The sequence below is a fragment of the Mastacembelus armatus genome, chromosome 16, assembly GCF_900324485.2.
Source record: "Mastacembelus armatus chromosome 16, fMasArm1.2, whole genome shotgun sequence".
NCBI lineage: Eukaryota > Metazoa > Chordata > Actinopteri > Synbranchiformes > Mastacembelidae > Mastacembelus > Mastacembelus armatus.
The window spans coordinates 23,772,768-23,786,819 of record NC_046648.1 but is presented as its reverse complement, the minus strand read 5'-3'; the positions used below and the strand labels follow the sequence as shown (position 1 = coordinate 23,786,819).

The 14,052-nt window shown below is 44.8% G+C and overlaps 1 protein-coding gene across 1 annotated transcript; it reads right to left on the bottom strand.

Annotated features, from left to right (window-relative positions):
* Positions 1–742: 742 nt before the first annotated feature.
* onecutl (one cut domain, family member, like) lies at positions 743–9,073 on the bottom strand. The gene is made up of 2 exons (XM_026316842.2): positions 8,029–9,073; positions 743–1,533 (listed from the first exon to the last, which is right to left on the bottom strand). Exons 1-2 carry the CDS (start codon positions 9,071–9,073, stop codon positions 1,223–1,225), a joined length of 1,356 nt encoding a protein of 451 aa, XP_026172627.1. The 3' UTR covers positions 743–1,222.
* Between the last annotated feature and the right edge of the window lie 4,979 nt (positions 9,074–14,052).

The window sequence follows — 14,052 nt, the reverse complement described above, 5'->3', positions numbered from 1 at the left end:
AAAAAATGACCTTGTACGTCAGCAGGACTGAAACAAACTGCCCCACACTTCCAACGTGTTTCTATAAATAGAGCGATGTGCTTGAAATCTGTACAAAAAGGGCTGAAAGAATCACATTCCTCCATTTTCTAGACATCTGTAAAAAAAGATTTTGTAATGGAGCAGAGGTGTGTACAGTTTGGTAATGAATGGAAAAAATACTACAAGGTCACTATACATTGTGTCAGGTGTACCTCTTCCCCATGGGACACTTGTGTTCAAAGGTTGTTTTTCTTATTTTCTTGTTTTGGTGGCTTGATTTTGAGTCAAAAAATGGCTGTGGAGCTCTTCATTTGGAAGCTCAGTGAAAGTCTTAAAGCTAGACATTTGCACCGACAAGTCTCTTTCTGTTTCCAACTTGTGTTTATTGATTCTGTCCTGGTGTATGGTAATATGCACCGCGGTTCCCCCTTGAAAACTCTGATTCACTCAAGGCAGGACGAACTTCACAAAATACAGGATGTTGATGGTAAAATGATTGAGAGCTGGGAGTCGTGGACGCTACAGAACCCTCCTGGTAATCCCAGACTCCAAACTTGGATCAATGTCATACAGCACAGGGAACCATCACCATGGAAACACATGCTAAGGAAGGGACATTTGGTTCTTGAAGAAAAAAAACGAGAAGTTTAAAAACGCCTTCTCTTCCTCCTTCACTTTGATTCTTGAGGAAAAAACGGGGCCGTAAGAACAATGGGGGAGGATTAACGTCTTTGGATGGTGGACACTTTTGATTTAGGAGTTAACACAATGGAGCTCTCTTGATGTGAGTAAATGGCACCTCTTGATTCTTGACTTTTGGAGAGAAGACTATAGATTTGAAGGTACACCAAAATATGCTTCCTCCTGATTTGTAATACCCTCATTATCTCTAATCTACATAATCAAAATAATGCAATGAGATGGCGTCTATGTAAGGGTGTGACTCTCCTTTGAGTCAAATCATCTTTGCACCCTCGACTATACAAGCAGGATCTCACATCCTGCCATCATATCACTCTGGGTATCGCCCCCTTCCATTCCAAGGGAGCGATCAACTTTGGTTTGGAAAAATGCTTCATTCTCATAAAATCATCTATAACAGCTGGCTCCATCACTTCTTCTGATAACGAGGAGGACATTAATTACGGCTGATCTCTGCCTAGACCAGTCTATGTGCCCCTTGCTCCTCGGCGGCCCGTCATCACGCTGTGCTGCAGGACACTGCGGAGGAGGAAATGCTGGAGCCTGAGGAGCCTGTGGAGGAGGGACGGCCCTCGTCTGCCCACTTGTTGAGGTTGCGACGGCGGGCGTTCATGAAGAAGTTGCTGACAGTAGAGAGCTCCAGGCCCAGCTGCTGGGAGATGGTGACCTGCAGCTCTTTGGTCGGGCGGTGGTTCTCCCTGAAGATGGCCATGAGCGTGCGCCGCTGCAGGTCCGTGAACACCAGCCTGGTGCGCTTTGGACCCTGGTTGCGCTCCAGCTTGTTCTGCTCCTGCTCCTTCCGTTTGCAGGCTGCAGGCAGATGGATAAACGACAAATTAAAAAAAGGAAAGGAGGAAAAGGTTAGCTAATAGACTGGCTGGCTAACTAGGACAAATGGATTAAGCTGAGGGAAAGTGGATTTGTTGAAAGAAAATAGATTAGCTGAGCAACTTGGATTAGTTAGAAGAGATGAATCAGCAACTTGTTTCATTGTGCTGTAAAGGAATCAAGATGTTCAGCCTATCACATCTTATTGCCAATGAGCTGTTGTAAGGCTGCTGGGACAAAACAAATAATTACATCTAGGCCAAAGTGCTCAAGTTTTCCGTCATGGTTTCCATTATGTGCTTCTTCCTCCTTTTGAAAAACAGTCTACATTTCCAGAGATCTGGCTCACAGACAAAATCTGCTGTCGTCATTCACTGGCAATGACTCCCAGAAAAACAATCACATTCAAACACATAAGTAGATGCAGAGTAAAGTTTTCATTTAGCAAACGGCTCAATGAACCAAACGGCTTCAACCAACATTCATTTTCATTTCATTCATTTAGGTGTAAATCAGGTGACTCATGTTATTTGATTGTATTACAGATGGAATTAAAATACTTATGGATACTGTTTGTTTTTTTGTGTATATATATATATATATATATATATATATATATATATATATGTTGTACACTTTAACCTGCAATAAATATATATTCAGGGACATAAATAAAAAAAATATGAATTCACTGACTAATCAATAAACACATGAACTGATCGAGAGCAGATATTTTTTTGTACTTAAAATCAACTGACAGCTACATTTGGTTTTAGTTCTTATTTAATGTAATTCTGTATGTAGTGTAATATTGTGATCCATAGGGGTAAGAACACCGTTACTTCCTGCCAAATGCACTCTGTCAGTTTTTTCCGCAGTGATGAGGCCATGAAGTCTGCTGGTAATTAGTTTTTTAATGTCAGTCTTGCTTACACGATGCACAAACGACAAACTCAGGGTCTGGGTTAAACAGCACTGTAGCACCGGCGGCCCATCCAATTATGTGATCAATATGTCCTCACAGAAGTCTGAATTAAAAAAAAAAATACTGCAATAAATAAATAGTTTTAAAGCCCATTTTTGCTCAGTGAGGAGGAAAAATAGCCTGGTGTGTGTGGGTTGAGCTCAGATCCATTTTGAGAATCAGACGAGCGTTTTTGAATTCACGCTGCGTGTTCCTCTGCATATCCATCACTGAACCTTTCACCTCTAACACGCTGTAATTTTGTATTTACAGGAAACACAACACCGACCTCTGCCTTTGTGTACCGAGCCAACTCCCCACCGCCCAACCACCTTCCACCCCTCTGTCCATCTCCTTCCACGTCTTCTCCTTCCTTTCCCTTAGTGGACACTTCGACATCATTAGTTTCTCATAAAAGTCATTTACATGTGGCGGCAGTGAGTGAGTAATAATCACTTCAGGAGGAACTAATTTATTTTCTATTAAAGGAGGTTTACGTCAGGGGTGAGTGAAACAAGCAGACTCGGCATTGCCCACAGTGTTTAGAAAGCCTTAAGTGGACTAAAACATATTTGGGGGAGTCCTGCAATTACCTAAATGCACACTTCTAAGAGGTTTCAATCAGCACTGGGCTGCTGAGCGACTGTTTTGCTGATGGTATCAAATGCGTTTCTAAGCGTAAGCACCGGTGTATGCACACACCACAACAACACAGTCATACCAACACACAAATAACACACTAGGCGAGGGCACAGCAGACTGGTGCTGAAGGTGGACACAGAGCTATTGTCATGTTAGAATTTAATTTAGAGTGTGTGGTATTTCTTGTAACATCCGTGGTGTTTAATATGCTATGTCAGGCACTCCTTCGCATTGAGAAGGATATAAATTTGGAGAAAAAACCAATTAGTGAACTCTCAGCATTATAAAAAGAGTCATGTTTAACTACAGTCAAGTCCTAAATCTTTTATTTTTTTTATTAAGGCAAGAATTCTTTCACAGCAGTGTGATTAATTCAACATGTATTTAATTCACACCTACTAATATTTTAACTCAAATTGTTTTGAAGAAAAAATAGTTTTTCTGAATTTTTTGTTAAATAAGCTGCTTTCTAGCGGAGCATGGTTGAAATAGTTTAGCTGCTGTGTCAGATCTCTTCACTTTTAAGAAAACAAGGTTTATTGAACTCTATTACTGACAAAAATGACTTGATTAGGTGGAGACATCAGCTGGCAATAACCTTGAAATCCTATATTTCAACCACTAACACACACACACACACACACACACACACACACACACACACACAGGCTACAAACATATATTATAAACCACAGGCGCTGGCTTTTGCTCTCAGAACAGCACTGGCACGTTCGGTTGATTGGCTTACATCGTCCCATTGAGAAGCATCTCACACAGCGAGGGCTGCTCTTGATGTTTACTGTATGATCGGATCTTCGCTCCTTAAACTCACAGCCGCAAATGTCTCTCATTAGCAGTGCACTTGAGAAATAAGTGTGACCTTACTTGCTGTCTTTTCCACACGAGTGCCATCACAACAGTGGGGCCCAGAGCTGTGTGGGTACGTGGCACCGCTGGGCTGTGACCGCTCCGACGTGCAGCTGAGGCTCTGAAACATTCAAGTCCTCGGATGGACGTGAACGAGTCCGCCTGTGAGTTCCCTGCATACGTTCTCCTCTAAAATAATTACATGAAGGAAATATTTTGACTTGGGGATGCACTCTTGTTAGCTTGAGATTACAGGGGCCTGTTAGCTTTTAGGCATCCAGAGCTTGTTTGCATTTCTGAGAGTTATTGAACCACGTCTCATTAAAATCTGAAGAGGCCGAGATGTCAGTGGCACGTCAATATTACAAGTGAAATTATTATTTTTCTCAAAATGCTAAATTTTTCACAGACATTACACCATCCCCACCATCAATATTTCTGGGGTGGGGGTTGGGTGGTGGGCTGCAGCTATAGAAGGTACATACAGTGGTGCCTTCTCAGCTCATGTAGTAATGAAAGGAATGACATGATAGTGCTGGATAGCGTGCTTGTAGTGTGGATTTATGGGTTGTTGGAGGAGTCGGGGTGTCCTGCCGCTCCTCCTCCTCGCCTCCATCCCATCCCCTGCTCTCTCCCTTACTGACAATCATAACGCCAACCATTAAGTAAATGCTTCCTTATGCTGTAATCATGTGTAAAAGGCTCACAATTACCATGCTATAAATCCCCGGTGCTGGGGCTACTCCTGGAGACATAAATATTCCCCTATAGGCTTCTTATGATCGTGGGAACAGCCCCTAATCATGATGTATGCCCCTGTCTCGTGTTGCTGAAACGTGATCGAAAGCCCTTACCCTACCCCCCGGCGTCTCAACCTACACCCCATCCCCTCCCAGCCACAACCCCCCCATGTCCTCCCCCCCTCCAGCGCCAGCCCACCCCCTGCTGATTTCTTGGGCCAGGGGCTGATAGAAATTATTGATTAAATCTGTGCAGCTCAGACTCCTCGACCCACAGAGGCTGGTTAACCCCTTCGGTGCCTGAGAGGGGGGGAGCTGCAAGAGCCAGATAATAATAATAATAAAAAAAAAACAACAAACAACAAAAACTACGAGCCTGTTTTGTCAGTGTTGGGCAGCTAAGGCTGAATCAGCCTGTTTGCAATTTCTGATATGCGAATGGTATCAGCTTTGACCTTTGAGCTTCGCCAAACGTGAACTGTACGCGGCGATGGGTGGACGAGGCTTTGTGGCTTTCATTACCATGGGGGTGGTGCAGCCACTGGAGCCAGCACGTAAACCGCACTGACCTTTCTTATTCATTTAGACCTTTAGTCAAGGGCTTCGGCCATCATCTTTAAAGTTATAGTCTGATCCCCCTCTCCTCGACTTTAAGTGTCAGGGCACGGCTGTGTGGTCTTTATCCCACCTTCTTCTCTGGCTAAATCCTGATTGCCTCCTCCACAGCCTGAGGTTTGGCTGGAGATGCATCTCATATACAGCGCAGTAATCCATAGAGCATACACACACACACACACACACACACAGACACGCAGATACACACACAAGATACTGCGGAAAAATCTGAGAAATAACCTCCATGTTTAAGAAACAGTTTCTGCAAAAATTATTTGAAAAGGCAAAAACTACATCCCATAATTATCGCAGAGAGTGCTGCAACCCTCCATATACAGAGGCAGTTATGGAAATAAAACAATATGCTGGCTGACACCGAAGGGCCTTCTATGTATTTAGGCAAGTGCTGCATTAAGGAGGATCATCTTAAAACTTGAGGCGTGAAGCAGAGAGCACTTGAGCTATCTTCAGACTGGGGAGCACAGGGCACCGCGCATTCTAATTCCAGTCTCGATTCGCCAATGCGGCCGAGGTGTGTGTGGGCAAGGCGCGCTGCTCTTTCCCATGGAAATCAATACGGTCTTGTAATTAAACAAAAGGGGGTTGGCCAGGGGGGGAAAAAAACAACAACCCCCTTCGGAAAGTAGGTTATGTAGAAAAGTGCCGAGCTGTCCAAATTGTGGCTTTGCCAAGAACTAAATATGCAATTTCAGAGTGTGTGGGAGCAGAGAGAGAGAGGAGCATTGTCAAACATTAGCACACTTCCCTGTGCAGGGACTTTAATTTTTTATGAGTCTGATTGATCGGCTGCTTGGACCTGGAGCACTGACTCGTTAAAATAATGTTTGTGTTTGTAAAGATGAAGGAACATGGATATGACAAATAAAGGAAGAGCCATTGGTGATTAGATCTGTTCACAGAAAAAGGGGCGTTTATCCTGAGCCAGATTAGGTTTTTTGCATACAAAGCATTCGCACGTCACAGGATTAGATTCATCACGTATTTCTGTCGAATCACACAACAAACCCGCAGATAACTCATCTTTAGATAAGAGGTCCGGGCGTGATTACTGTAACGTTTTGCTGAATGGAGGATGTACACATGTGCTCTCAAAGCCAAACAATCAAAGATCAATAATTGTGAAGGGATTGCAAGAGTGCACAATCATTACCTATGAACCCTATTGTGTTGTTGGGCTTAATCAGTCGAGCTGCTGACAGAGAGCGAGAAGCAGTGATGAGCCGGGCAGGATCGCACACACGTTCTGCTCACAGACCCCCACAGTTAGCAGACCACTCACACACACACAGACACACACACGCACACGCACGCACACACACACACACACACACACACGTCTATGCTCATCTCATATTACTGTGTTCACTTGGATATCTTTCTGTATCAGATGGGCCCTCTGTCCCTGTGGAGGGACAACACTGTAACACGGCACTGTACAGCGTGCTGTCGTGTCTTCAGTCCACATCCCCATAGAATATTAAATGTCCAGCAGCAGATGACGGTGTGCCTTTCAAATCTTTACCCTCTGAAGTCTGTGTGAACACATCCAGGCCTGCAGCTAAGCATGTTTTTGACTACCAGTAATTTATTTTTCATTATTTTGCCAAATAATCAAATGAGTAAAATACATCAAATGCCAGCAAATTGTAAAAAAAAAGAAAAACTTAGAAGTTCTCTGAGCCTGTATATGGGTTGTTTTATCCCAAACCCCAAATTCTATAAAACAGGGCAGAAAATGTTCACATTTGGAGAAGCTGGAACAAGTTAATGTTCATCATTTTGTTTTATTTTTATTAACTAATTATACAAAAATGAATTTTCAGGTGTTCTAATTGATTCAGCACTAATGACGACATTCACATTCGGTTCAGCAATAAGCAGTTTTCGTGCCCAGATCGGAGGACTCTCACACAGCTCCAAGGTGCTGCCTTTGAGCAGAACAACATGTGTATTTAGCCTCCCACTAACTGCCTCGGTGACGATGTTGATAAAAGATGTCTGGCAAAAGCTCAAGTCTAATTTGCATCAGCTACCTTGCCAGCTCAACTTCAGCCGCACGCTGGGCAAATATAAATCACTGCTCGGATTAATCAATCGCTCCAGAGTGGCATATCTGCGCACATTATTTTGTGGGCTCAAATGCGATTAAATTGCCAACCGCTGCTCACGCTGATCTTCATGGTTCATTTAAGAGGAGGGCAAATGTCTGTGGCTTTTTTATTGTAGCTACTGTACAAATCAATAGGAGCTGTTGGGGAGCAAAGTAAACAAAGGAACAGCACATATGGCCCTTTCTTGCACAAACTGTCCTCAACGTGCTGCTAAGTTCTCATCACCCGGGCTGAGACAATGGTACATTCACTGTGGTACATTCACTGTGGTGTGAAGAAGGAAAACATCAGTATGAGGCTTTGGCTTTTACTCATGTCTCAACCTGAGCTGCATACTGATCGCTGAGGAGAATTTTTTAGGAAGACACGGAGAAGGAGGGTGTTTGGGGAACACAAGGGGAGAGAGTGTGTCTGTTTGTTGTTGTAGTTTTTGTGTGTGTGTGTGTGTGTGTGTGTGTGTGTGTGTGTGTGTGTGTGTGTGTGTGTGTGAAGTAGAGAAAGCAAAGCCAGATCTTACCCTCCAGCCGCAGTGAAGCCATTCTTTGAAACTCGGGCTCCTGGAGCCAGCGGGACATTCTCTTGAAGGTCTCACGGCCGGACTTGAGCTTTCCCCAGGGCTTGGGGTTCCTGAGGAGGTCAGACAGCGTACCCTGTGACCTACACAGGACCCTCTCGGCAAAGATGGCCTGGGGGATGCTGTACCTCTTCAGTTCGGTGATGATCCTCTGGGCCACATCTCTGGTGTTGATCTCCTCCCCGGCGCTACTTCCATTGCCCTGTGAGCCCGGCAGCATCCCGTCACCTGGCGAGGACGAGGCGGACGACGACGAGTGCAGGTGCTCGCCCATCTTGGAGGCCTGCTGGCTGGGGTGATGGTGGGGCTGGTAGTGCTGGCTGTAGAGGTGAGGGTGGTGGCCCGGGGTGTGCTGGTGAGCCTCCATTTTATTCAGCTGATGCCCCACTGACACATCGCCTCCTCCAAGGCATGGTGGCGACATTTCACGGCCAAAATCCGACGTCCGGCAGAAGATGCTACCCCCATGGACGTCGTAGCCGCTGTGAAGCATCTGGCCACCATTGCCATTGGGGCTGTTACCCAGGCTGCCATAGCCGTGCATGGAGGAACCCAGACCTGAACCTGTGGAGGGGGGCGACAGGCCTTGGGACATGGCCAGGTCTTTGCTGTAGGGGTTGTAGAAGTTGGTGCTGAGGCCTCGGTCCTCGCGCATGAGGGTGAAGCTGCCGATGACATTGCTGACAGGCAGGCAGGGGTGATGGTGATGGTGGTGGTGGAACTTGTCATCAAAGGGCTGCAGGGGGGTCAGGGTGGTGTAGGTGCTGCCAGAGCTAGACGGGGAGTCGCCGCTGTAGCCCAGTGCTGACATGGAGTGGTCGAAACCCGGTGGACGGGGCTCGGGCTCCAAAGACACAGTGGGGCCCCCGAGGGAAGGCCTGGGGAAAGCAGCTGAAAGGTCCCGTGAGTGCAGCATGGCCCTGCCGTCCTGACTGTGGGCCAGATCAGCGTGGCTGTGGAGGGACATCTCCCCTAGACTCCCATCCATCTTCTATTTCAGCAAATACAATTGTATTTCTTGCCCCGTGTGTTGTTGCTCTTCTCTTGTTATTGTTGTTCAACAGTGGGGCTAACAGCCTGAAAGGGCTCTTGTTACACCAGACTATGGATTTATTGATTGGTGAATTAATTGATTTCCTGGCGTATGGGGTGTCTAATTAATTATCTGATAATGTTAAGTACTGTCTTCAAACTCCCAGAAAACGAGTTGGCAACAGCAGCAGGAGCTTTAACTGTGGCTTTATTCTCAGCTGTCTCCTCTTTGGTGCTCAGCTGTGCTCCTCGGCAGAAGCTTCGCTTTTGTGCCTGCGTGAGACAGAACAGACGCTGTTACTCCGCTGAATTTAAACTTTCAGCGTTTGCAGACAAGAAAAACAGCCGATTTACGTTTGTTTCCTCCGCCCTAAGCACCATTTCACACTCGTGGATCCAAAATAACAACAGTGATAGACGCATCTGTGTAATTTTGCCTCACACATCCCGAGCAAAAATGCGAGCAAGCGTCGGTAGTAATGTTTTAGCCACTTCAACCAGATCGAGTTTTGTAACAAAATGATTTTTTGTTCTTATGCAAAGTTAATTCAGCGGAGAAGTAGTGCGCATGAACATTACCGGCGCGTTTGCATGTTTTCATCACATGAATGTGAACGACGCGTTAACTATGAAACATGCAGGAGAGTCAGAGACAGAATCGGCCACATGTGCAGGTTTAGAAAGCTCCAAAATCCTCACCTTTATTATCCACTTCTCAGAGCGCGTCCGCGGCTGTTGTCCGTCCTGTGCATCTCTCCGATTGTGTCACCGAGCAGCCCTGCAGATTCACACAATTGGTCCACTGCGCCCCGGGGTGCTACATTCACCACAAGCAAGAGCGCAAAAACCATCTGCGGTTACAGACGATCCTCTCTCGCCCTCTTCGTTCCCCTTTTTCAGTCTTTGTTTTCCACTCCAAAAAATCTCCGGGTCGAGCCTCGTATTTCGCTCTACACTAGCAGCTCTCTCCTTCTTCTTTCATTATCTCGTGAGATTTTCCTCCTCCTCCTCCTCTTCCTTCTGCCTGCCACTTCATCGATCTCACCACCAACTCTTTCTCCTTCTCCTCCTCCTCCCCCCTGCTCACATTGACTCTGCGTTCAGTGCGTCACGGCCTTAAAAATCTGACAGATGTGCGATGAAATTCCTACTCCAATTAACCCTTTCTCTCCGGGGGGATGAGGGAGGGGTGACAGGGCGGGGGAGGTGTGGAGGTGGAGAAGCTCCCTTTCTCGTAAACGTGCAGGTTAAGGCTCCTTCTGCTGATTGCGTATGCACAACTTATGAATTATGTGCGCACATCCTGCTCGTTCTGCTGCGCTCTGGTGTTTATTGTAGGTGATCAATGGATGTTCACAGGCTGCAGCCAATGTCGTGTCGTTCTTTTATTATTTAACAAGAGGTGCGTTTACATATGAAGCACCCCCCCCCCCTTAGTTTTTATTTACTGTTATATTTTTAAATCATTTCAAAAATATCAACACTGGACTAGTTTCAGAGACCCTGAGATTATTTAAAAACTGAATTAAGGGCGAATAATGAACCATGTGACTCGCTTCACTAACTTATTGACGACAGAGGAAAAAAAAAAATCTTTCATTTTACACTTTGCTGTGCGCCATTTTCACACCAGGCCACTTCAGCCTTCTTGAATTTTTAGTGCCAGATTCTTTAGACTGTGTTTTGTTTTATTTTCCTGACCCCTCTTCTCCCCACTGGTTGGTTTAAGACAAATGTAAATCCCACCTTTCAGAATAAAAGCTGTCAAGTGACGCTCGTGTTTAGCTCAGCTCTTAATCAGCACTCAGCGCGCGGCACCATTCACTCGCGCCGCCAACACTTCAGTCTTAAAAGTCCCTGGCGACCCTTTTTCCAGAAGACCCTCGACCTGCAGCTGCAGCACGGAGCACACGCACTGCAGGCCCGGCCTGCTAATTCAGTGTAAACTAAGTGTGCAATATGGCTGGTGATGAGTGTGTGTGTTGATCATGTGATGTGCACGCAGGCCTGCGCTGGCGTGCACGCCTGCATGCTTGTATATGTGCGCGTTCACGTGGGAGTGTCGTGCATTTGTGTGTGCGTGCGTGTTCGCGCACGCTCACAGAGAAACTCGGAGACAGACAGAGGCACGGAGGCAGAGCGCATACTAATCATATCTGTCTGTCAGTTTAATTTTCAGAGATGAGCAGTTCTGGCGTTTGGAAACAGCGGAGCGCTGCGCGGTGTGGGACCGCCGGCTTCCCGCAGCAGATGCTGCCCTATCGATCCGCCCCGCGCGCAGCCTGCACGGATGCGTGTATGGATGGCGAGTAGCTGGAGGTAAAAATGGTCAACGGCTACAGAGCGAAAATAAAAGGTCCTTGTGGAGGTCGGGGTGAAAGTTCACCTTCTGTGGCTGGAAAACCCGAGAAGGCAGACTGACACCCGAGCTTCAGGGGCCCCCAACTTTTTACAGTGCATGTCTGGGGGGAAACTGAGGGCCTGAGTTTGTCAACACTGGGTTTTACATTCAGCCACATAGTCAAATGCTGGAATAACCTTCTATTTGGGGACTTATGATGAGAACTAGCCTGAACTGATGAATTCAAGCTTCAAATCTTAGCTCACCAGGCCATTTCCACCCTAAGCATTTCGCTGATGCTCTCATCCAGAGTCATTTTCCTCACAGCGAGAACAGCAGCAACAGGATCAGCAACATTACGGCCAAAGCGTTTCACTCATTTAGCTGATGCGCTCAATGGGTCCAAAGCATCCGCTGCCAAAACAGGCAATAAATAAAATGAAGAATAGTCGTCATACTTGTCATTTGGCCGCGGATCAAAGTGACTTTACATACGGTGTGTGTAGAATAAGCTTTTAATCTGAAGCCAATACCGAGCGTGTTTAGACTGTGGCCATTTAGCTGATGCTTTCATCCTGAGGGACATGTATGGCTGCACCAAATCCTTCATCACCAGTACAACAAGCCAATAGCAACGAGGTCAAGGGTCAGGGGACATTGTTGTGACCTTAAAATGACCACGCATGTGCTGGAAAATGAACAGAATCAGCCAAGAGAGAAGCAGAAACTGTCATTTTCTGGTGCAGTGGTAAAAAATGGAAGGAGGGAGAGGAATGGATTTCCATTCTGCAAAGGAAGAGCGACTTGTCAAGATTCATAAATTCATATTTTATTAGGAAAAGAAAAAATAAGCAGCAGCAGCGTGTTTTTTTCTATAGCCAGGGACGTGCAGTGCATGCTGGACCGAAGGCCTGCGAACAGCCGTCTGCTGCAGCTGCAACAGGATGGAAGAGAAAAATACAGTGCGACATTATTCATCCTGTATTTTACACTCGGCCCCCAAATCTGCTGTTTAATCACCGAGTAAACGTGATCACTTATTGGTAAAAGGATAATGGATGGGGCCCACGAGCGGGATTGCAGTTTTGAATGAGATATCGACTCCTTGTTTGCAGCAGGGAAAATGAAAAAAAAAATCTAAATGACGGTTTTAATGCACGGAAGAAGAAAATAATCTGAGAAATTAAAAAAAGCAAAAGCAGCTTGATTCTTTTCTGATGCAGTGACTGATGCGTTTTTGCTAAAACAAGGAAATTTAGCAGTTTCTGCATCAGTACATTCATTTTTTAATTTCAGAGACGTAAAATAATCGTCTCTAGATTTCAACCAGCTGCTGCTGCAGGATTTAGATTCTGACTGTAAATGGATCGTTTTGTTTTCATCTGATCTGAATAGACTTTGATAATCTCTCTCACACACACACACACACACACACACACACACACACTGTAGTGACTGCTAAACATGACATCAGCAGCTAAACATACTCACTTTTTGCCTTTTCTGTCTCTGTAGCATGTGTGTGTTGTGAACAGTACAGTGGTAACCCCACACACACACACACACACACACACACACACCGTACAGCATCCATACATACACACATACACAAATTCATTTTCTAATTTATTTATTGTGATATTTAATAATACAACGTTTTGACAGTCCGTATTTACAGCTCTTATTTTGAAAAGAAAACACAAGTTCATAAATATCATGACATTTCATTACAATAACACTTTAATTCACATAATTCAACTTAACACACACACACACACACATTTAAAGCCTCCGTCATGGCTCCAAGTCTGAGGTGAAAGTGCGTCAAACTCACCTGTGTGAATGTTTGTTTTATTTATTTACAACTTTAGTTGAGCAGCTTCTTCATGTTTCTCCTGTCACTCCCGGTACCTCGGACATTACCTGCTGTAGTTTGCAGCCTCTGAATGTACCAGATCTTCTGCATTTACTGATGTCATGTAATACGGATCAACTTCAGGCGAATGTCTGATGTTTGTGACGCAAAACAGGAACAGTCAGAGCTACAGTGGAGCACAACAGATTGTTTATATTACTGTATATTCATTTCCTTCATCCACTAACGTGCAAAACACACGCACATCTTCAGGTGCTGAGTCAAAAATGTGTAAGTTAAAACAAAAAAACTGTCAAAAGATTTTTATTGCAGACTCAACTTTTTTTTAACCGTGTAAAGCAAATAAATGAAATCTGTTCAGGAAAGTCGAAATGTGTTTTTAGAATAAAAATAATAAAATGAAAGATTGAAGATTTAAAGAAAAACTGAAGTTAAGCTCCACAAACATGAACAGAATATTTAAGAAATATAATCATTTTGCTTTAATAAATATCTGTTTATCAATATAAAGCAAAGATGTTTTTCTTTGCTTTGAACACAGTGAAAGTGGCTCAGCATTTAATTGATCTTTCATCGCTATAAAATAATAGATGCATTATTTACTTAGAAAAGCACTGTCAGTACCCAGCAGAGTGTCTGTTATTTCAAAAGTATTTTATAGTTTTTACTGCAGTAAAAACACTGCGATGGAAATGTTGAAAAAAAAGAAACATATAGG